Below are 23879 nucleotides of genomic sequence, written 5' to 3' on the forward strand. Positions count from 1 at the left end.
TTCTCTATGCTTAATTTTTGCTTTGTTTCTGGAAGTCCTTCTAGTTGTACATCTGCTGGAGAAGAGAGGAAGTCTCTTAAAGAGAAGTCACTACATTTGAAATATATAAGAAACTGTATTTGAAAATATTTTCTTATAGTTTGTACACTGATTGTGATCATCATACAATACTGTCATGAAGAAGATGAAATGCAGGTGCTTTAGGTTTGAGTCACCATCTTCTTGGATCTACAGCTGGTATGACCTGGGCTGTGACTTCCTAAAATACAACTTTGTTTTGGTCAACTGTTTTGTCAGACAGTACATGGTATAAACCAGGATAGAGCCTTACTGGTTAGAGCAGAGCTGGAGTGTGGGAAAGCAGATTTAATGTCTACTGTCCTGCATTACACCTGATTGTGCTGAGATCTCTGGTGATTAGCCATATTAACTTAGGCTTTTATCGGTCAAACTTGCAGGCCATTTTGCCGTCAGCAATTCCTGGTTCAGTTTCCTGTCTTTCCTCAGAAAAGGAATAGTTTCTGTGCTCATAGCCTAGCCTACACTGTTGTGAAAAAAATGTGACATATTTTCAGTACTACATGTACTGCCTGTGTCCATGAGAACTGGAGACTAGCATATGATAGCTCTTATAAACTCCAACAGATTGACCATCAAAAAGAGCCTCTGCTACTTGAGCTGCTAAAATTAATAGCAGTCTGGATGAAACTTCTGCATCTCTGGGATTGCTGTCTTGTCTGTTTTCTACAGTACTGTTGTCATTCTCGTTTTCTTTGAAGCTTCCTTGAACCATCCCCCTCTCACAAATAGTTCCATATGGAGTCTGAAACACTGACTGAAGTACCCAGAGGCAAGTCAATAAGCAGCTCAGCTGCACAGCTACTGATCCAGCAGACTTTATGCTGCGTCCTTATGCTTTCATTTTCTCTGCACCACAAACCAACACCCAGATAACAGCGAAGTTGTAGAAGTGGGGGGGCAAGAAATAGAAGAAAAAAACCGTGTATGATAGAGAGTGACATTTGAAATTTCCTCTTGCTCCTGAAGAAGAGTGAAACAGGTAAAGGAAAAAAAGCAAAACAAAAGTTTGCGGGTATCTGTTTATTCCATACCTTGTATAGTTTTCCTCCCAACCGAGTTTTTTTTCTAGCATTTTGCTTTGAAAGCTCACTGATCTCTAGAAACATATTTCACCACTGTAGTAGATACATAAATGTCTTTAACTTGCATAAAAGTTTTCCACAACTTACATCTGATCCCCTGTGCTTTTTTTTCCTTTCTTTTCATGAGATGAATCTATCTGAATATACAGACATTTGTAAATGCTTTTCCTCACTAAATAACAACTCAGAAGTCTTAACACAGTCTCATTAAGGCGTAGGATCAGAAGGGGAATAGAAGAGTTATTTCTCTGTTTATTTAGGCATTCTTTCTCACTGAATGGATTTTAGGTGAGGAGTTTATTTTCAAAAAAAGGCTTTGTGTGCCTGTTCCTTTTCGATTTATAACCCTTCTCACCTCCCAAAAATAAAAATTCTGAATTAATATCTAGTCTGGAAGACTGGATGACTGTGAGCTGTAATGGAATAAGAATGAAGAGCTAGTGTTCTTGAGTGCAGGAATTCTTTTCATCCTGGTTTCCTAGGGAAACAAGGGTCTGATCACATACAATATGCATGCTGATTTCTCTTCATTTCTATTATTGTCCGGTTTCAACCAAACTTACAGAAAGGTGGAGATCTTGGAGATGATAAATCCCATAAAATGCGTAGAAGATGAGTGCCCCAGAAGAACATGGCCTTTAAGGGAAAATTTGCAGCTCAAGCTAACAGTAATAGAAAAACCACTTACAGCTACCCATTATGAATGATTCTGCTTTGGGAAGAGTTTTATTTGGAACTGGCACATCTTAGGCCAAAGAAATTCAGGTCTAGCATGACCAAATGATAAAATGACAAACAAAATTCACTACAGATTAGAGAAAGGGGATATGTGAAAGGCAAAACAATCTTCTCATAGGCAGTGATGGCCTGTCAACTAGCTGCAGTCACTTGGAAAAGAGTTCTTAGAGCTGTAATAAATAGTTATATGAAAATAGAAGTTTCCTGGTCAGTTGTGGTCAAAAAAAGTAATATAAAGAATTTTTAGAGAATGGGGTTGAGAACAAAATGGGAAATACTATGCAACTGCATAAATCTGTTGTATGTCTGCACTCTGAATACAGTTCATAGCTATAGTTTTCCTATCTTAAAAAGGATATAATGGAACAAGGGTGATCAGAGGTTTCAAGAGAAGAGGGATTAAACACTAATGATCTTGAAGATAAATGAGTGGGGATAAGATGAGGAGCAAAATTTATAATACAGAACTATGAAATAAGAAGGTCTTGAGGGAAGTGAATGGGCATGACAGCATTGTTTGATGCAATTTAATTTGATGTTCCCTAGGGGTTGTATTATTGGAAATCTGGTCTAAAAATAAATAATAAAAAAGGAGATGTTTTTTCCCAGAACTACTAGGTAGTCCGTGTGACTCACTGCTTCAGCGTTTTGTGCGGGTGAAGGATTTTTATTGGTGTAAAGGGTGAATGAAGAAATCCAGAGAGGAAAAATCTGTCAGAGGTGAATGCAAAGGTATACCCTCTGGCTTAGGAAGTTCCTGAGGTGCTTGTGGAGGCCAGAGGGTACTTTGGGGAAGTGGTGTGCTGTGTCTGGTGAGGGGGTTCCTGAGTTACCTGCTGCAGACCATTGTCAGAGGCAGAATAGAGGAGCAGAAGGCTATTTGGTTAGAGCTGGTGTGGTTGCAGTGATGCAGCTTCAGGACTCGGGTATTATAATATGTTGTGGATAACCTTGTCCGATCATCGGTGGGTTTTGAAATGCATCTGAACTTCACTGGCTGCCAGACACTTCAGTGAGAGAATACTGACAATGATACATGGTCTCTTCCTTTGTATGAATGGATAATTCACTTTCCTGAAGCCCCACAAGATACTGTCTCAACTAGTGGCCACGCAGCATTCTTGATTTTTATGAAAGTTTCAGATAATCACAACCTCCTGTCTTTTCAGCCCGTGTGGACAATTAAAAAAGGGATGTAAATTCAGTTTGAAAAACGTGGATAGAAAATGTGTAGTTTTCAGTGTTTGTTCCCACAGTCGGAATACCTGGACAAGCTATTAGGGTTTTTCTAGTGCACATCCCATGTGCCTCAGCCCTGACCTGAAGAAAAGTTCAGACTCTGGGTCAAACAGAGCTGAAGACACATGCATAAATCAATGACTTGTTTTAGTGCCACGTTAAAACAACATGAGTGGCTGGCTTTTCAGACCCCTCCTCCATTTCATTTAATGTGCTTCTTTGGCTCTTCTTTAAAGAGGGCTCTGTAGAGTAATTTCAGCTCTTATCAGCTTGCTGACAGCTATATGAGCCTTTCTGCTGGCTCCAGGCAATCACTGCCGGTGTGTGAAACATCCCATTCGTACAGTGAAACAGTCCTGGATAGAGTTAAAGCAAATGGGTGGTGGAGTTCCAGTGGGTGGTGCAGCTCACGTAAAGGAGATGGGATTTAGTTCTTGTTAGCCCATTAAACAGAACTTCATTTCAATGTCTGGACACTGGAAGCTCTTTGAGCATAGTTTGATTTTTACAAGTCCTTTCAATGAGAATAATCAGCTTCGAGCTGCAGTTCTTTCCCTGCCAGGGGACAGCTTCTGTCTCAGGGTTCTTTAGACTCATCATCGTCAAATTTAAATGAACTTTCATCTGTCTGCTGTTTGTAGCATTTTAAGGAGTGTGACTGGGGAGGCTAACCCTGCTTTAATCCTCCCAGAGTGCTTCAGTGGAGCTCCGGGTCCACCATAAATGTCAGGCCTGGACAATTTGCCATCTTATCAGATGCAGTGAAGTTAGTTCCAGCCCTCTCACCCCTCCCCCAGAGAAAAGATTTGTTGCTGCAAACAGCAAAGGAAAGAGAAAACTTTTTCCTGGCTTACTGCCAGGATCACCAGGGGAGTTGTAGAATCCTTGGCATTTATATATGTGACTTTCATTGCTCCCCCCTCCCTTCTACATTTCGTGTGGAGAGTATACTTACCCTAGATTTCTTTTTTTTCTGTTGTCTGTCCTGCCCTGTTGCTTTCTAGAATGAATAAAACTGTTTTCATGCTTGTTGTATTACAGAGTGGTCTTCACGGTATCTCTGGGAAAGAGCTCAGAAATTTGAGAGCAACCAGCACCACAATGAATAATTTTTGTAGGATGCAGTTTTGCTGCCTTTGTATCTAGGTTTGCAGTCTCTAAACAACAAAAGGTTAAACTTCAACTGTAAGAGGGAAATTATGCTATTTTAAGACTATCATTTTTTTTGTTCTTAAGATTAGATTTTAAGAATCTGTATTTCAAGAGTCTGTATGTTGTTTCAAAGTGAACTTTGGGTACTTACCCTTTGCAGATTGCTATACACAGCTTGGACAGACTACAGATAAACCCAGATGATCCAAAAATTGGAAAAGCACATACTTCCTTTTAGAAAGAATATTTGAAAATGTTCTGTGTCATGCACATGAAGCAGTTAGCTGTAGATAAATGGATGATTAAGCATCTCTCCTGGTGTTCCACTCATTCTTTGTTACCCTGTGCTCTCCCTCTGCTGCTACTTAGTCTGTACCACATCACATTTCTTTATCAAATTCACTTGCTTCACTTAACCCTTAATTACTGGAAGTGTTACGAATTTTAGCATTTATCTATGTAGTATAAATACACTGCATTGCTGTAGTAATTTGCATGTGAGTATATTAAATAGTAGTAGTAAATACACTTTGGTCTTGTATCCATTTTACTGATACGTGGATAGAAGCATAAATAACTTGTACAAGGTCCAATTATAATATTAGTAATGGAATTTAGAAGTCCTGGATCCTGTTTTAATGATTAAATCAAATGTATCTTACAACACAGTAGGAATGTTTGGTTTTTAAGTTACAAAGCTTTGACATGTTCTAGAGAAACCATCTGCTGCCAGATAATCTTTAGATATCTTTTCCTTTAATCTTTGTCTGCAAATTGTGCAGATATATAGCAGTTTCTTAGATGCCCGTATATAGTAAAATTATGTATCTGCTACAAATGGAAAAAATGGGCTGTGCTGGGAATATACTATAACGCCCTTTGGCTTGCAAACAGTGTAACTTGTATCTGGGGGTTGGCTCCTTCCTTTCCCCTCTGCTCCTTTTTTTATTTTTTCTTTTTTTCCTTATTTTTCCATTAGCTGACAAGTTTCAGTGCTCTTTAGAAATGAAAATGGCAACTGGCATTAGCTGTCTTTGAATAAATTTCTGTACTGGTGGCTCAATTCTGTACAGATGCTCTGCAGAGGAGGATTATAGAAGGCGTGTGTATTCTAGGATACTAACAGTGGGGTAGGGAATCATGAATAGAAGTTGTTAGGTTATGGTTAAGAAATAGTTACCTGCAACCAGACTTAACTGGTAATGGAGTTCTGGTCCCAGGGGGTCCACAGAACAGTTTATCTTGGTTCCTACCCACCCAGACCAGTCTACCATGGAATGTTTTCCAACACTGTAGCAAACAAAGGCAAAAAATATCAATGGTGCCTGATGAAGCATTGGGAAAAACTCTCCTGAATCTGGTGATTAGGTTAAGCCTGAGCATGCATGTGATGCTCGTTAAGCAACTGTCTGAAGTGCTTCAGTAGTCTAGCAGCACCAAGCCCAGGCTCTGTGCTCTTCCTCTCACCACTTGCTTTGTTTCTCAGCTGGTGCCTACCAGTGCTTAGTAGCCAGTGCTTCAGGGGATCTCCTGAAAGGGGAATTACATATATTGTAAGTGCCATGTTATATGTGTATTGAGGGGAGAGGGAAAGCAACTCCTTCCTCACATTTTTAATACTTCAGGTGAAGCAAAAAGTTAATACAGGACAAATGTGCAAATGCTGCTCAGTGGTGTACTTCCCATCTCTTTTGGGGTAGCAAGGACTTCTATAATAAGCTTTAATGTTTATCTTTGAGATTACATCTCTTTTTTACAAAATTTGGCTTCATGCGCTAAAGAATATTCTTCTTTAGCATGCTATTTCAGATGATTTCCAAGAAGAAATAAATAACTTGTTGGGGTCTATCACTGATTTTGTCCATGTAAAATTATTTTCAATCCTGCCCCACTGCAGTGGGACCACTACATATTATCACAACCAGCAATTATTAATCACTTTATTTCATCAGACAGCCATGCGCAGTTTGAGTAATGAAGGATGAGGTATTTTTACATAGCTTGAGTCAGTTATTTTTAAGGTGTGGAGGAAGAAAGCATCACCATATCCTAAACTGAATTTTTCCTGTAGGTATGGAAAAAACCCCCATGACTGCCAGTCTGTCAGCTTTTATCCTCATAGAAGTCAGTAAGATATATCTGTATTCAAGCAATGCTGGCAGTAATGTCTGTGGTTAAAGCTGTCCAATGTTGAGAACTCTGTGTATGTGGGTATGTGTATGTTTATGCTTATATAAAATAGAACTATGTAGCTTGCAGGAAACTGAGCAAAGCCTGTCTTCATCAAATGGGCAAGTTCTTCCTGGTATAGAGCTTAAGCTCTGAAATTGAGGTATGTGCTGATTCTTGACCGCTATAGTATGGTGGTAACCCTACCTAGATTTTTCTTTTCCCTTGCTTCAAAAAGCTATCCTTTCATGTGTGTGATTGGCACTGGGCTTGCTTTGTGTTTAGCTTCTCTAATCAAGGGAATTTAAGCTTCTATTCTCCCAGCATTACTACGGCAGTCATGGGAAATCTCAAACAAGACAGATCTTGTTGCAGCAGTTGACACAAATAAAAGCAGTTGTGCTTTTATTTATTTATTTTTGATGCTGGATGCTGATTAAAAGTTTCCAAGCATCCTTTAGCCGTGTTATAAAGCCAACCAGCAGAGAGCAGGGCAGCTGCTGAGGAGGGGAGATGCTGGTGGACATAGGACAAGATCACAGTGGGAAGCATCAGTGTGTGTAACTCAGAAAGCTGGGAAAGGTGTAAACAGATCCCCAATTTATCTGTAGAGTGGGCTCTCCAAACACTGTTTTATTGGCCAGTGGCTCCTGCTTTACTAACCTCTAACCTCGGCAATACTCAGAGGTGCTGCCCACCAGCCAGCCTTGTCTTTGAACCTCCCTTGGCTCCTGCCACCTCAAAGGCTTGCAGTCAGATTCCTGTGTTTTGCTTGGGACCTCACTTCTCAGCAGGATGCCTGCAGCAGGGAAAACTGATCTACCCTGAGAACACAGACATATTTGAAGGCAATACCCCTAGGACTAGAAACCTATTGCTTTCAGTTTCAGGAGCTGTCCGTCATTTGTCAAGAAATGTGGCTAAAACGTCCTCCCACCCCCCCAACCTTGTGGTCATACAGTAGTTAAATGTTCCCTGAAATTACATACACATATTTGTTTTCTGTTATTTTCTAGACTGCTGCTGAATCAACGATAGCGTAAGCCTAGCTCACTGTTGGTCTGGTTTTGTGTTAACAGCGACTGCACAGAGGATAAACTTATCATAAAAAGAATGGATGATACAGATCTAAGTAATTTTGACTACTCAGGTTAGGTGTGCCTGCCTCTTCACAGTAACAGCCTGGTGAAATTGGAGTAATTAGGGAGCCCTGCAAATTCCTGGAAACTGAAGGGAAGGGAGTGGGGTATTTTTTGTGTCTTTACATCATTATCAGTGATGATTATGTAGATATGTCTATCTGGAAGCCAGAGTAGGATCTATATTACTCTTACAGCTGTGTTATTTCTGCAGTGTCAACACATGTCATTTGCCTGTAAATATGAAGACAGAACTGAAAACTCTTTGGGAGCAAAGGGAATTCAGTAAATGGGAGCCATTATTACATGTTTTTAAAGGTTTAAGTATGACACTTCGCTTTTTTTCTTCATCCTGCTGCTTTCTTTGCTGTCTTGGTCTCAGTGCTTTGTGACAGTATTCCCAGCCACAGCTGAGAATGGGGTGGTTCCTTACTGCTCGTAGTGCTGGTATCTATTTGTTGGCACCCTAACTGAAATGTAATTTGGCAGTGGATTTGTAGGCTGCCAGGGCAGTAAGTCAGGTTTCCTGGCTGGCGCAGTGTTGCCTTCTGCAACAGAGTTGTGAAGTTGACATGCTCATTAATCAAAGAAGCAAGTTTGAGGTGCAGAAATATATGGAGGGAGGGGAGAACACGAGTACTAAGTGGTATTTTTATCTATTCAAGTCTTGTGTTACTGTCACTAGGACAAGGAATAGCAGAAATCTGTATTTTAGGGGTCAAGATAATGCAGGATTTCAAAACCGTATAAAATGTTACCCTTTCAAGAGAGAGAATGAGAATTGTTCTATTGAAAATAGCTGCTTCTGTGTCATGTAGTTGAGCCAGATTCTAAGCAGAATAAGGCTCTTGTTCATAAGAGAAGATTAAAACCTTAAAAAGTCCCTAACAAACCAAAAGAACCAACCCCCCCAAATTTTGTGAAAGTATGGAAGCAAGACTCAAACTGTTAACTCAAGCTGCAAAGAACCATTCTCATTCATGCATAGTGTGTGGTGGTGTACATATGGATTACTATAATTGATAAAAGTGATTCTTTTTAAAGCACCAAAGAGGAGAGCTTAAGGAGTACTGCAGTGCAAGAAGCTTAAGATTAGTATCTGAGCTTACATTAACATTTTCCTTTACCCTTAGCTCTTATGAGTCAGCATTTGTCAAGTAGTTTACAGCAATAAAACGAGAGCCAGTAGAAGTGAGTTACTCCCAAGTGGCTGGTATCCGAATGGTAAGACTAGTGTTTTGAACTCTGACCTCTGTCCCCTTGTGAATCGGCATCTTCAAAAAGAAAAAGAAAAGAAATTTGGATAGTGGAAAGACTTAGTTTTCACTGTTGTATCTGAAGTAGGCAAATGTCCTTGTTTCATGGCTGAAATTACTACAGTGGAGAATGTTAAGCCAGGTGATTAAATCCACCTACTGCTTTACTTTTGAAGAGATATTTTTTGGGACTGAACTACAATAAAAACCAGCACCACAAAATGTCTATCTAGAATCTCTTTCTTAAAATATAGGACTGTAATGATACAAATTGTTTTGCTTGCTCATCCTGTGGAAGTGTCTCTTAATTAAGGAATATTCCTCTGTAGGCCACTCATATAAGTTGTATTTTCAGGGCTTTACTTGGGAATCACGCATAGCTCAGAAATAAGAGTTGAAAGATGGAATGAAAATTCAGAAACAATATTAGAAGGACGTTGTCATGTTCCATTAGAAGCAAACCTTAGATAACTGGAAACGACTGTATGTGCCTTGCCTTGTTCTACTGCTCGTTCCTCTTTTTCCTTGTAGAGAAACGTCTGGTTGGAGCTTTGGGAAAACCCAGTGTTGAATTCTGGATTAGTCTTTATCAGAAGTGATCAGACACTTCCAAAAGTTCAATTCCTTGTTACTCCCATTTTTTAGCTTTAAAAGTGTCATGCTGATCTTACGAGCAGTCCTTATACAATGCCTACACTACTGCTTTTCTTGGATAGGTCCTTGTTGACAAACAGACACAACACAACCAGCCTAGGTCAAATTTGAAAGGTGCTTTTAATCTGATCTTCTATAAAGCATGAGAATAATTCAGAAAACTTTTTAGTTTTTGGCAAGTTAGCATGATTTTACCAGTATTCCATTGGTTTAATGGATTACCTCTTCATGTTCCTACATACTAGTGTATGTATGGGAACAAGAATCTAATTTTTACTTTCAGATTGCAGTTTCTAAAGAGGTGACCTCCAGTTTTGGGTAATTGTAGTGGCACCCCAAAAGTGAGACAACTTTTCAGAGCATGACTGTCTTATATTTTTCTGTAGCCTGAAACACATGAATTATTTTTGAAAAATGTAGCCTACATGCTTGTTTGTTCTCATTTCAAATCTTCGTGCCTCTCTGGGAAAATAAGAGGGCCCTCAGAGCATTTTTGAATATAAGGCTTTAAGAGGAAGAAGGATCATGGCCCACAGCTAGTCACTTACTCTGTACTCTCTGCTCCCTTAATGAGAGGAGAACACATTGTTCAGGAGGTATTTTAAGGTACCAGAGCTCTAGATTTCCCTCTGAATTACCCTATTTTTTTCCCACACTGATTACAGAGAGAAAATTGAGCCAGCCAGCTTTAGGTGGATTGAACTTGATTGTATTATTTGGTTCAGGTCTCTTAGCAATAAGCACTTTTTTTTTAACCCAAATTCTCACGCTTTCTAGAAACAAATTACCTGCTAGAACAAATTGCTGTCTAATTCTTAACAGTATAAAGTCTTCTGAGGACTTCTTGTAAGCCTGTGTAAAGAAACAAAGATGGCACTGGTTTTAGCTGACCCCTCTGGTATCACCTTTGATGAAGAACTACATACTCAAAGTGTTATGTGTGATCAGCAAGGAAGTTGTTGGAACAGGGAACCAGCTGTAGAAACAGTAAAGCAGTCAAGAAAGAGGGGGCAGACTACAGTTCATAGGCAGAAAAATGTGGGAATTTGAGGTTATAGGTTCCTTAGTCCGAACCCAAAATTTGTATTGGGAAACTTTTTATAAAATGCTTGTTTCTCCAAAGGAGGAACTTATGCTCTGTCTTCAGTTCCATTTTACCTTGGGGAGGGATAGGGGGCTTGAGAACTCAAGCGTGCTATCTGATTATTAGATATCATCAGCTACCCTCATCTGCATCTTTAATATGGGGCAAATATACAATAATTCAGTTTATCTTGAACCTCAGTGGCCTGTCTAATCCTACTGAAAGGAGGGGTGCCTATGACCAATTGTAGTAGCTTGCTTGATGGGCAAGAACTTGTTAAGTCTCAGTAACTTATAAAACATTTGATTATTTTACAGTATCCCATGTAACTTAAGGGCCTGAAGTTCTTAGTGGATGAACTTCCACACCCAGAGCTGTTAAATGCGCAGCAGAGCTGTAGGTGTTTCTTGTGAGATCTTTTATATCTCTGCTGAAGGTAGATATTTTAACAAAGGGTTGCCACAGGCAGTTACTTTAGTAGCATTGGCTAGATAAATATTAGTTTTATTAATTTAAGGTTTCTTTTTACAAATAACGAGAGGATAAAGTTAAATTCTGTTCTTCTATTCACCTCAGAATCTGAAAGGTCTAGAATGGTTAAGTCTCACAATATCTCTGTGAGTTGAATATTACACATACTGCTGAGAGGCTGAAGTAGAAGCAAGAAGCCAAATTAATTAATGTCAAGCATTTATCTGTAAATAAGTAACAGAACCAGGATTACAAGTAAGATCTAAGCTTCCAGGCCAGTGCTGCTGCAGCAGCTAGGCTACTCTCTTTTCTTCAACCAGACTTCCTGAACCCAGCTGGTCAGGGAGTAAAAACCAGGAACACCAAGAGCCGTTGAGAAGGGAAAGCATTTGAGTCACGGCAGCCAGGGTGAAAATGGTTGTATTTCAAGGCCTCGTAAACCTTTTCAAGGCATTTTGGAAATGCTGAGCTCCTGCAGTGGGGCAAAATCTTACAGCATCATGGCGCCTGACCTAAAAGCTGAGTGAAGTGGTGGTTTATGGGCAGTTAACTTTTACTACACTTTTGCGAATCTTGTTTTTCCCCTTTTGCTAACTTTACCAACTCCCACCAAATCATGGGCTGTGAAAAAACAGGAGGCTAGAAGGTTCCTTTCATGAGCTGTTTTCCCCTTGATCTAAATGTTACAGAAAGTATTCCTTTCCTTGCCTCATGCCCAGTGTTTTTCTTTTCACAAACTAATCAAAAGATTTACATTGATCTGACTTGCACTCTACACTGGAGCACCATTAGTGGCATTAACACTAGAACTTATAAACATTATAGAATGGGCTCTGTAACCTGATTCTATGCTGGCTTGTAAAGAGCTTATAAAGAGATGCTAGGCCCCCAAGTGTGTTTATTTCTAAGGAAAATAACACCTTACCTAAATAAATGTTACTTTCTGTGAGTAGGCTACCCTATGGCTGTGTGGTGCTGCCTGTTGCCTCCTATGAAAATAACTGCGATTGTTTCCATCCTAACCTCTTGCCTGTATCAGTATGTGCTGAGTATTGTCAGTTTAGTTTCTTTGTAGTCCACTTGAACAAAATCCTGAACTGAAAACAAGTGGAATTGAACTTTTCACTTGGATGCTTGCTTACTTGTTTGAAGCAACACAAAATTTCCCATACCATCTACAGTTACAAGGAAGAAACAAAGCTACTAAACTTTTTCTTCTGTCTTACAGATACTGCTCGTGTTCCTCAAGGCGTGCATATGTATTTGTAGAGATGAATGAATACTTCTACAGTACATTAAGCAATTTTAGCCTTTAACCACCAGAAAGTGGTGGTTTTTCATGGCTGATCTAGTGAGGATGCAGCAGTTGGAAGTGGAGTGGGGACGAAGGAAGGGATACTTAGAACTATTTACTGGCATGCCAGTGTTTGTGACCTTGGTCTGCAGAGCCCACTGCTTGGAGGGAGGGGAGAGTTTGGTCTCTGTTTCCTTCAGTCTTTGGCTTTTATAGTGAAGCTGTCTTGGCTTTGTAAAAATTTCTGCAGAAATTGAATTCGGGTGAACTAATTTCATGGGGAATCTATTGTATTATAAGAGATTCCAGTCACTTCCAATCCATTGGACAACCCAGTAATATAATGTATTTCTCATTCTCAGTCAAGTCATTCAGTACTCTACATTTGACTTTTCCACATGTTGGCAAAACTGTTATAGAAAGTAATGCTTTTCTGTCTTTCATCTTAGATCTATCCTAGATTTTCTATTTATCTAGAAATTTAGAATGGGAAGAGAAGCTGTGTTTCTTAAATACCTGTTTGCAATTCCTGGTAAGCCATACAGCCAGAACAAGATCCCATAGGTTAACATATATTCATCTGTGTTGTTTTGGCAGTTGCACAAAGTACAGGTTTGATCTCTGTTTACAGTTTAGATTGCCTGTGACCTAAGCAATATTTAGGTGTATACAAAGTTAGCATTCTCTACAAATCTGTGGTCCACATAGCATGTTTCCTTAGAAAATTCTGAAACCTCATCAAGCAGACTACTAGAGTACTAGAAGTTTAATTTCAGTTCAAGTTGAAAGGAATGGTAGCCTGACCATATCGTAGTTGTAGAGTCTGTATAATCAATGCTGTGTGGAAGACAAGATCTGTAATTATGCATCATTTATTTCAAGATCCTGAAAGGCTTTCAGGTAGATCTAATTACTATGTTACTATTGCCATACCTTACAAATATTTCCCAGTGTATTAAACCTACTTTAGAGTATATAACTTTTAGTCTTCTGAATTCATAGATACAGAAAAGAGTTTTTCCTGAGCTGTCCATTTCTATGTAAGAATGCTAAGGAAGTTGGCATAGGAGTCAGGAACAGATATATCTCTTTTTTTGTCTTTTTTTTTTTTTTTTTTGTGTGGGAGGATGTGTTGTGTGTTTTTTCTCCTGTATCCCAAACATGTGCATGGGATTTTTATCCCCCCTACATATTTGTTACATTCCCACATAAGCTTCTCAACCACACCAAGTAGAGCAGAAAATACATTTCAAATGGAATTGACATACACCATCCCAATAGAAGACTTTCCCAAAATGTTTAGTGACTTAGCATGCTGAGCAGCAGACACTAGCAACCCATGCTAATCAGTTCTGCTTTATAAAAGCAAACAAGGTGGGGAGGAAGTAATGAGACCCTGAAACATCTGTTTGGAGACTTCGAATCCCCTTAGAAGGTTTTGAGTTCTGCCTTAAAGAAACACAGTTCCAAAAAATCGCAACCAACTGTGGGAACATTTTCTAGCTCTTTACAAAAAATTAATTACATAAATATTAGTTTATAAAAAGTAAACTCTCTCTGCCCTCTTCTCCAGTTTTGCTTCTGCTATAAAGGTGTAAACTTGCCTGACATTGCAAATATTTTTTCGACAAAGAGAAGGTAGGCCAGATCCATCCTAGTTTTGCTGAAGGAGGAAAACCAGCTTTGATGGTTATGAAGCTAGATAACAGATATTACAGTATTAATAAACAATCGTAGAGTTAGAATGCAATAGGAATGCTGTTATTTAATAACAATTAAATACACAGCCCTGTGTGTATTTCACACAATATCTACTTAATTGCTTTATAAAGTTATATGTTAGAAGGCTACATAAAATAATTTAGCCTTCCTACTTAGTGCTGCTTATAGTACTGGTTCTAAACTGTTGTCTAATGTGAAAATGAAATTTGAAATCTCGTGTTCTTACTCTTGTTTATTTAGGATACTTGAGAGGTTAACTGTGATGGTGTTTTAGGATGGCAGACATTATTCTTACCTGTTTATATAGTTCTTCTGCTTTTACAGTTGGATGTAATATGCGTTTTGTTCTGTGTTCTTGGTAATTGGCATATTATCCAGCTGTTAAGTTCCACCAGGGAGAGAAATAAGGAGAGGATAGTGATTCCATCCTGGAATGAAATTGCTTTGCACTCTCTCTGGATGACAAGCTCCAGAGAAGTGTAGTTTTTGAACATACTCATCAGTATCTTTAATAAAATTTTGAAATACTCTGAAATAGTAAGGCTTATGGTTGTTAATGTTTTCTCACAATAAAAGTAAGAGAGCACTTACCTCTTTCCTAATTTGCTTTTTTAATGGTAACATGGATTTTTTCATTTTAAATTTTTACAAATCTATTCTGAAGAAGCTGTTTTACGAAATACCCACAGAGTAGATTTTTAGGGCCAGTGTTTCCACAACAGGTCTTTAGTTCTGAATCCCATAGTTTACACTCAGAGTAAAGTACAGGGTGGTATATGCTTGAATATGTGTAAGTTATCTTGTGAATTTTTCATTTTCTGTATTTGTAATCTTTCCTGTACACTGTTATTTAGCCTAGGAATGCTCCAGCACAAAGTGTATATGTAGGAATCACTCTGTCTTCTAGTAAAAAGTAATGACCTGCAGTGAGAGAACTGGCAACTTGTAAACAACATCTAAATGAGAGTTATTTTTGGTTCATCTTAAAGTCTGTACCTGCAGAAACTTTGTACTCCTTCAATAACTTAATATGCTAAATAATAATATTTTATGTTCTCATAGCACGTGATTAAAAACACCCTGTCTGTAGAGCCTTTTTGTTGTTTAAGGAATCCATAGCAAGAGTAGAATAGCACTTGCTCAAATTTGTGTGTTCTCTTCAGTTGTTGTATTCTTGGTCTGAAAGCTTCTAAAGCTTCCAATTAATGAAAAAATGTTTTTTAATTGTTCTGTTACCTAGATGCAAACACATACTCTTATAGTTGATAATGAACCACAGGGAGAATGCAAATTAAATTACCTTTTGGACACTTCAGGATGCTGGGGTTTCTTAAAGAAAAATTTTGTTGAAAAAATTCTTATCTCTTGGGCCAAAACTCTTGAACTACATTTATTGGCAAAGTGTGTTTCCTTCTGGCTTGGATGGGGTCCTACAGGATCATTTGATGGTTCTAGGCATTTAAAAAGTATGTTTATGTCTCTTAACAGAGAATCAGATAAGTCAGCATTTTCATTCCCAAACCCTGCTTTTCTTCCAGCATTTCTGTCTTGTGCAGAAACTGGGACAAGATTGAAACTTGCCAAACAGGACCTTTGCTTGAAAATGACTCATCTGTGAAATTCAGTGCATCTGTCTGTAAGAAAATCACATTTTAGCAGTTTTACACTGCTTGTGTTGTAAATCAGCCTAGATTAATTATTGTAGCAAATGGGCACGTGCATGTACTTTTATGTAAAAATCTTAATATTTACTCAAATAATATTTGGTTTTTGGAAGATGTGGGAAGGTATTAGTTTGGTAGGGTTCATGAGTACTGGAATTCTCTAACTAATCAGCTGTCTCTAATATTGATGTTAAAAAGTGACTTCTAAGTTCCACTTTATAGGCTCGATGCTTTTATTTGGCTCTTGAGCTGCCGTGTGGATTCCTTTGCCTTGGCAAAACTGAATGTAACAGCAATTTCTTCTGTTGTATGGTCAAACTGCTTTTGACATTTTTCAAGAGGAAAACATGATAAAAGTGTGAAAAGTAACTGATTCCTTCAAGTATTCTCATTCTGTTTAATCACTTGCAAAGTAATGCTGCTGCTTCTTTTTATTGGATGTAGGTCCTGTTTTTTTTGGGGGGTGGGGTTGAGTTTGAAGCCTTCAGGCTCCCTGGAAATATCCTAGCTACAATAAACATGCCTCCTAATTTAATTTCCACCTGACATATAGACTGCAGATTGTGCATGGCAAGCCAAAATTGATTATTAAGCACTGGAGCTGTGCAATGTGAAAGTGAACTTTATTATCTTTACAGGCAAGGTGGTTCTGGGAAGCGTATTTTCGATCGATGAAAGCGATTGCTCTTGCTACTCTTCAGATTATCAATGATAGAATTTACCCATATGCTGCCATTTCTTATGAAGAATGGAATGATCCCCCAGCTGTGGTAAGTAAATTCTTTTGATTTACTCATAAAACAAATTGTGGGTTTGTTTTTTTTCTCGTATAAAAGGTATGTGCTATGAAACTTGGTAATAATTCTGTGTGTGTGTGTGTTTGTGTGTATGTGTTGTGTTGGTAACTTGCACAGATGAAGTTAATATATTTTATGACAACTGGCAAAATAACTACCAGTTCATGTCCTGGCGGTGAAATGCAAACTTTCAACTTTCAATATTGCACACACTAAATTGGTTGCTTGTTTATTTATTTATTTTTCATGCATGCATACACACATACTTCTTTCTTTCTGTTAAATTTTGTGTGAGTTTAGCACTCATAAAATGCTCTTAAAAATGCATAACTGCAGTGGAAATAGTTGGTGAAAATACTGAAGATCTTAAACAATCTGCAAGGCTCTTTCATGTAATTCTGATTAAATAGCTAATTATTGCTATGCCTACAATTTTCTACATATTATTTCTGTGTAATTTTTCTTATCAAGAAACTGATGTTCAAAGTTCTTCTGGGGCATTTTTGTTTTCTTGAAAGAAAAACTTTCACTGCTTGAATCCACCTCTGTTAAGAAACACTGGAGTATTAATTAACCTTCTGCACCAAGCAGCTGGTTCTGATTTTTTACTATGTAAAAGCCTGCAGATGATTTTCACTCATAATCAGTTAATTTTCTTTGTGTCAAAATATAAAAAATAGTTTTGTTTTACTAATAAAAACAAACTTGTTAACTGTCTCACTTTATGGTGGTTTAGAGAGAGTTTCTCTGGAAGCTGAGTAGGAGTGCTCAGGAGTAGATTGTGTTTCACTTTAAACTCTTCAGGCTGACAGAGTGTGAACAGTTGCTGACAAAGAGTTAGAAGCTGCGTTTCAGAAGATGATTTTCCATTGCCTATCCAAAGGCATTAATAACCTACTGTTGTCATTGCCTGGAGGCAAAACCTGGGATTTACCAGTATTTAAGGAAGAAATTAAGCTACACAGGATAGTACAGTACACTGCAAGAAGGGGATCAGGACATCTCAATGCTTTTAAGTTATGCTAGCAAAACAAGCACCTTGAATCACCTAGTGAAATGAAGAAAATTGCTTTAGCATTACTCAGCCTTTAAAGGGAATGCAAAAACATCTTCTGGGTTCTCTCCTATACTGGAAACCTATCCATTTCTGGGGAAGCTAATCTGAGCAAGAAGCAGGCTCCTTTTTTATTTGTTTTTAATATATACTTGGAAGAAATATTTATATTAGTCATTCAACCTAGAGGTTCTTAAGCAGAAAGTTTATAACCACAGACACAGCAACATACAGACCAGAACCCTGGAACTGTGGGGGAACATGTAACAGCAGTACCATGCTAGGCCAGTACAAGGAGTAGGCAGGAATATTGTATCAATGTGCAATCGCAGAGAAAAGTTAGAAAGCTGAGTGCAACTACACAGGCTGGAATCTGTCCAAGACGTTGGAGTTAACACCTCATATCGTGACTCTCTCATACCACGAATGGTCAGTTCCTTGGTGGTTTTATGTCTCAGTTGAAAGAATTTGATGTTTATCCTAGTCTATGAAAATTGCTTAATATGTGCATGAATTCATTTCTTGCTTCGATATGAAACAGAGATGTCGTTAAAAGTTCCTTTATGGGCTGTGTAAGCTCCATATTAATCAGCAACCCAGAGTGCTTGTGACCCTTCCTCAAAGGGTCAGTTAAAAAAAATAGAATTCAGATCAGATATTGTTCAAGAACAGTTAAATTTGTAGAACAGCAGTACATAATCCAGTGATTTTTTTAATTGGGGATTTTGATAGCTACTCTGAGCAGGTATGAAATTTCCTTCCATCAGGGTCTTTTTTTTTTTTTCTTTTTTGTTTGAGCCAGCTAATACTGTTTGGTTTTGACTCTTGTTCTTTCATTCAAAGCAAATAACTGGAGTGTTCTCCAGTTTATCTTGGAGATTTATTTTCTTTTTTTTCTGTGCATTTATTTTACCTCTTTGAGATGAGAGCATATTACAGTTGTGACCTACAGGGGAGCATATTTTTCAGAACAGCTAATTTCTAACTTCAAATAATTTAGAAGGTGATGATATATACACTATCTGCTAGTAAAGTGAATAAGTCAATGCACTGAATAGTAATTTAAAATTAAAAAAAAAAAATAATTGCGCTGGTTGGAATTCCATAGTTGGTGTCTGCTTGTCAGGGGAATGATGATCTACTTGAGCCTGAGTATGTTTCTCATCTAATCTGGTGCCTAATGTCCACTCACAGCACTGTTACAATTTCCAGTAAGCCTGGATGGAACTTTATAGTTGGAAAGCAGGTACATATGTACATTTGTGGTAGCAGAAGATGGCAACTGTATCCCCTAACTCTGATAAGAAGACAAAGTAACTAAAGATGACTTGAATATGTTCCTCATTTAGGAGAAAATTGTAAATAAACTCCAAGACCGAAGCTTTTAAAGAAAAGTATTTCAGGTTGGTCACAGGACCAGGATATAGGTAACTTAAAATGAAGCACTTGTGAGTTAGCATTAATACCAGTGTGACATGTGTGAGTAACTGGGCCAGAACTGTACCTCCAGAACTTGCCACATGTATTCTGCCTTCAAACTCAGCTGGCTCAGCATGCAGTTCCTTTAGCTCTGCCTGCAGTTCATGTGGTGATGGTGTGGTTGGTAAGGGTTAGACGCAGTGTTCTTCTATACGCTCTTGTTCCCATTATGCAGTTTCAGTAGGAACGTGGAGTTGCAGAAAGAGTGTGTGGAAGCTGTAGGCAAATTAACAGAAGGTGCAGAGGTGCAATCACCATTTTAAGGTAAGGGGCTTACTACAATTAGCCAGCAATTTCTTTAGTCAGTACAAGGCTGTTAATAGAGCTCAGATCCCTGTGCTCTGAATAGTGAGGTTTTGAAAATGAGAGCATGGATTTGCCTTTGGAATATTTATACAGAAAATGATATCTTTAATGGCTTTATGAGCTTACTTGCTAGGAGAAATACACCTTTCTAACATCAAGAAGAGCTTGCTGTTTTTGCAAGATCATCACGCAGAGGAGAATCTTTAGCTAGAAAGAATCCTTGGCCATCATTGCTTACCTGTCTGCCTCCTTGATTTAAGGATTCTTTTTCTTTGTGTGCTTATAGGGGTTAGTTTTGCTTATTATGTTGCTGGGATCCTGAGAAAAATAGAAAAATAGAGCTCAATAAAAGTGTCCTGGTTGCTAATTGTTCTACTGCTCAATTGTTACAGCTGCTTCAGGTGTTAAATAAAGCAGTAAAAACATTATTTCTGCTTTGACAATTAAGATAGCTCACAGTTCTCCAAGGTGAACATTTTACTGTTCAGCTATTTCAGCCTTACGAGTTTGCTTCCAGTTTTAAGATTTATCATCTGATTTCAGTCTATTTCCTGTGATCTCATGTACTGCCTGTTATGCTTATACTGCTTTTTGATTATAGTGCAGTAGAATTGAATCTATTTTGAGTTAGCAAACATTTAACAGATTACAGCCTGTAAGTGTGCTAGATAAGAGATTTTTAGGGGCCTCAAATATTTGATTAAGTAAGTTTGTAACAACACCACCTATGGGGAGAAAGCTTCATCTTTCACAGAAGCTGCCTGAAGTTTGTCACTTGCAAAGCAGGACTGGTAGGGACTTAGGGCTATTTTCTGGAAATTTTCTTTTTGCTTTATTTAGAACTCTGAGACTTCAAATTAGGAATTAGGACATATCTGCAAACATAATAATGATTACATCCTCTTCAGCAAAATTACATTGATCTTTGTATCTGAGGGGGGGGTTGTTATCTTGGACAGTCAGCCTGAAAGTGATATTCATGCATTTAAAATCAGTGAAGCATGTTCATGGTTAGATCTGTATATAGATAAGCTTTATTCCTGTTCCCCAGATATTTTTCAAGTCTCAACACAAAGAAACACCAGCCCACCTTGTGTTGTCTGTAGGTTCCCAAACACTTTGAACTGCTATAAGCAGATACTGTTGCCAAAAGAAGCAGTCCTGCACTCTTCTACAGTTGGATGGTGATTTCTCTCTATATTCTATGTGCTGCCTTCTTTTTGAGTTCCCTAATTCACTTGTGGTGGATTAACCAAAATAATTTTTCTCGTGTAAAACTTACCGAGCAAAAGAAAAAAAAAAGGGGGGGGGGGGGAATGGGCGGCAAGGGAGGCACCGGGTGGCTGGAAGGTTGCTTTTTTTGGCATTAGTTTGGCTTATATTGGCTCAAAATATTAGTAAGACTGTTGCCTGAGTATCTTCACCACAATGTGGATACAGCAGCAGTACAGGAGGGTGTTTTTCCAGCAGGAGGGGGAGTATAAGGTACACAGAAGATAAATGCATATGCAGTTAACTCCGTACTTAGTACATTGCATTGAGGAAGTGATCCAGCAAATTTTATGTGTTTGTGTGGGTTGACTGAAGATAGTTTGAGTTTTTTTCTAAAGAAAAAAATTCACATTGTCAAGTGAATTATTTTTCTACTCATCCACTGTCCTGTTGAGGAAGTGGAGAACTAGTAGCATATAACATACTAGTATGTTATGGAACAGTACTTTCAATGAAAATGCACTACAAGATGCTTCCCTCTTTTAATGAAGAGGGGAAGATAATGTTTTGGGGACCTGAAATTCGTTCCTGACCGCTCGAGTCCTTTACATCTCAGACGGTCTTTTGCTGCAAGCATGGGAGCTTAATGCCTTTTGTGTTTCTTGGCCCGACCATTATCCATTAGGCAGGGGCAATTAGTCACGTTCAAGTAAGCCAGAAAATGACCGCTTCTGCGGTGTGCCTTCTGATGGTTACTAGTTTGGGATGGATTAGAACTAATGACCTGGGTTTGAGATGTGATCTGTTATCTTCAATTAAGTACTTTGTTATGCTCTAACAGATGTTAATTGCTTTCTCACTTGTGCCTCTTTGTAGATTATTTAAATTCTCCTACTTTGCCTCATACCTTGCTAATGTATATGGGTTTCTGAAAAATCAGCAAGATGGGGTTTTTTCCAGATTTCTTTAGTTGCTTTTGTTGAAATTCTTTCAAGCCTGTTTATAATGTAGACCTATAAAACATTAGAGGGTTTTTTTTTTGTCAGGGGCTGCTTTTGAGCTTTGACCTTGAATGATACAGACCATAGTTTAATAATCACTTGAGAATATCACTATGCTGAACAATAAACATACCAGATTTCATTTCTCCCAGTGAGACAGAAAACAGCACCATCATTTGGCTTAAACTAAAGTAGGCAAATTAATTTAGTGCAAAAAGTGCTGTTCATTTAGCAAAGCCTAAGTAGGATGTTCATTTACAGAATACTTTGTGGGCTTCTGCCAGTTACCAGGCAGTTGGCACTTAAACAATTAAACTCTTTCTAAGCAATTTGAGTAGTATTTTACAGCCCTCAGTCTCCAGATAAGACACTGTTATAACTGTACTTCCATCCTCATCTTCAAAGCATTAAGCAAATAATTAACATATGCTTTTTTAGTTACCTGTAAATGAGAACAAGCTAGCACTTTTCTGGGCAGTGCACACCTGGTATTTTTTCCATTGAACAATATTAGGTTTCGGTTCCTGCTGTATTTCCAGTTATCTCGTGTGATGGTTTGAATCAGCTGGGTGAAATTTTGCTGTCTTTACTATGTTAGAAGATAGGTATTCTTCCTTACACTAAATAAATTTTGGTTTATCGATACGTTTTTCAGTGTTGATGTTATGGACAAGTTGAGTATTCAGCTATAAATAGCGATATTTTTGTGTCTGTGTGTGAAACTTGATTTTACGGTTGGTTCTTCTACTTACTAGCCCAGGTATTAGGATACTTCTCTTACACAGTGATAGATAACCTCACAATTATCTTATGTTGTGTGGCTAGAATCTAGCATATAAGTTTATTTCCATTGTAAATGATCATTTTTGAGACATGAACAAAATTTTTTGTTTGGTTGACAGAATAGGAAACTGGATTTCAGGTATTTTGCATGAATGACATTTTAGTTCTTAAGACTGAACCTAACCATTTAATACTGTTGGCTTTTATTTTCTGTAAGAGCTTTTTGCTTTGTCTGTTGCTTAGAAGTAGACACCTAAACATACAAGTGAGAGATATGTTTTTAATCTTAAGGAAGCTGTTTTTGAGATGCACCCAAAGAAAAATTTTGCAGGCCAGAGGTGAGGTTCTCATCACTGTTGTTCTTACCTTGTTCATTGCACTGCCTGGTGCCTCCTGTGGCTTCGTAACTGTGCAGCTTTATTGTATGTAATGGGAGTGATTAACTGTTTAAAAAAAAAAAAAAAAAGACTGTTGCATTGTCCTCTTTTCAGTACTCCCTGTCTTTTCTGGCTGTGGGAGGATGATAGGTATTTCATTACTCAAGAATGAATAGGTAGAAACTCCTGTGTGTGTCTTGTGCCTAAAATACTTTTTGAGGAAGGTTTCTAATCTTCATCAAAGCATGAAATGGTGGCCACTGCAACTTGGTTTGTGATTCTGCAAAATGTAAGCACTACAGTTGGCTCTGGCGAAGTAGAGGGGGTTAATTCCTTTGGTTTTGCCCTATGACCACTTGAGGATGGGAAGCATGATGAAATACTTTCTCAAAGTATTCAATAGAAACTTATCATGAATAATTGGAGCAAAATAGAATAAATCAAGGCGCTTTTTTTGTCTGGTAATTCATAATTGAAACCACATTGAGGTTGGTTTGATACTCAGAACAACCCAGCTGAAAAAGCCTTGCCCACAGAGGCAGGGGATACATATCTGTTTTGCTTAGATGTATAGAAGAGCTGCTTAGTTACTGTTTCAGTAACACAGTGTTGTCCTTGCCTCTGCTTTTAAAAGACCGTGAGTTGTTATTTAGACTGTATAGTTTCACTAATACGTGGTTACATCAAGCAGTCTAGTTGCTGAAAATAAAATTCACAAGGAGGAAAGCCCACTGTCTTGTTTGTGAGAGCAGTGAAATTCTATTCTTAAGTGCTGTTGCTGAGTTTTCTCACTAAGTGACAGCTGGGAAATTCTTTACTCTTTCCTATAAATATGGCACATCTTATGCAATCTTGTTTTCCTAGAGGGCATTCTGTGATGCAGTTTGTGTCTGCTGTGTTTTTCTTCAATTCTCTTTGTGATACTCAGTGTACCCCCAAATAAGAAGTTTTGGGGTAGGATCCTGTCTTAGTTATGTCTGGTGTTTTGCCAATACCTTTGAGGCTCTGTAGCATTTGTTATGTTCTTAGTCCGGTTATGTTCGTTGATGTCCCAAAGCTCCCATCTGTCTCTCTTTTGTATCCTGCTAAGAACTGTCTCTTTAAAACTTCTCTGCTAAGTTGAAC

The 23879-nt window shown here is 38.2% G+C and overlaps 1 protein-coding gene across 1 annotated transcript in view; it reads left to right on the forward strand.

The window, feature by feature from the left end:
• The window catches only part of EXT2 (exostosin glycosyltransferase 2), an 84335-nt gene that overhangs the window by 22048 nt on the left and 38408 nt on the right, over window positions 1-23879 (forward strand). Inside the window, exon 8 of the mRNA XM_074909404.1 lies at window positions 16384-16515. Within this exon, the coding sequence (XP_074765505.1) occupies window positions 16384-16515 (132 nt within the window). The remainder of the gene's footprint in view (window positions 1-16383; window positions 16516-23879) is intronic.

The sequence above is a fragment of the Athene noctua genome, chromosome 6 (genome assembly GCF_965140245.1).
Source record: "Athene noctua chromosome 6, bAthNoc1.hap1.1, whole genome shotgun sequence".
NCBI lineage: Eukaryota > Metazoa > Chordata > Aves > Strigiformes > Strigidae > Athene > Athene noctua.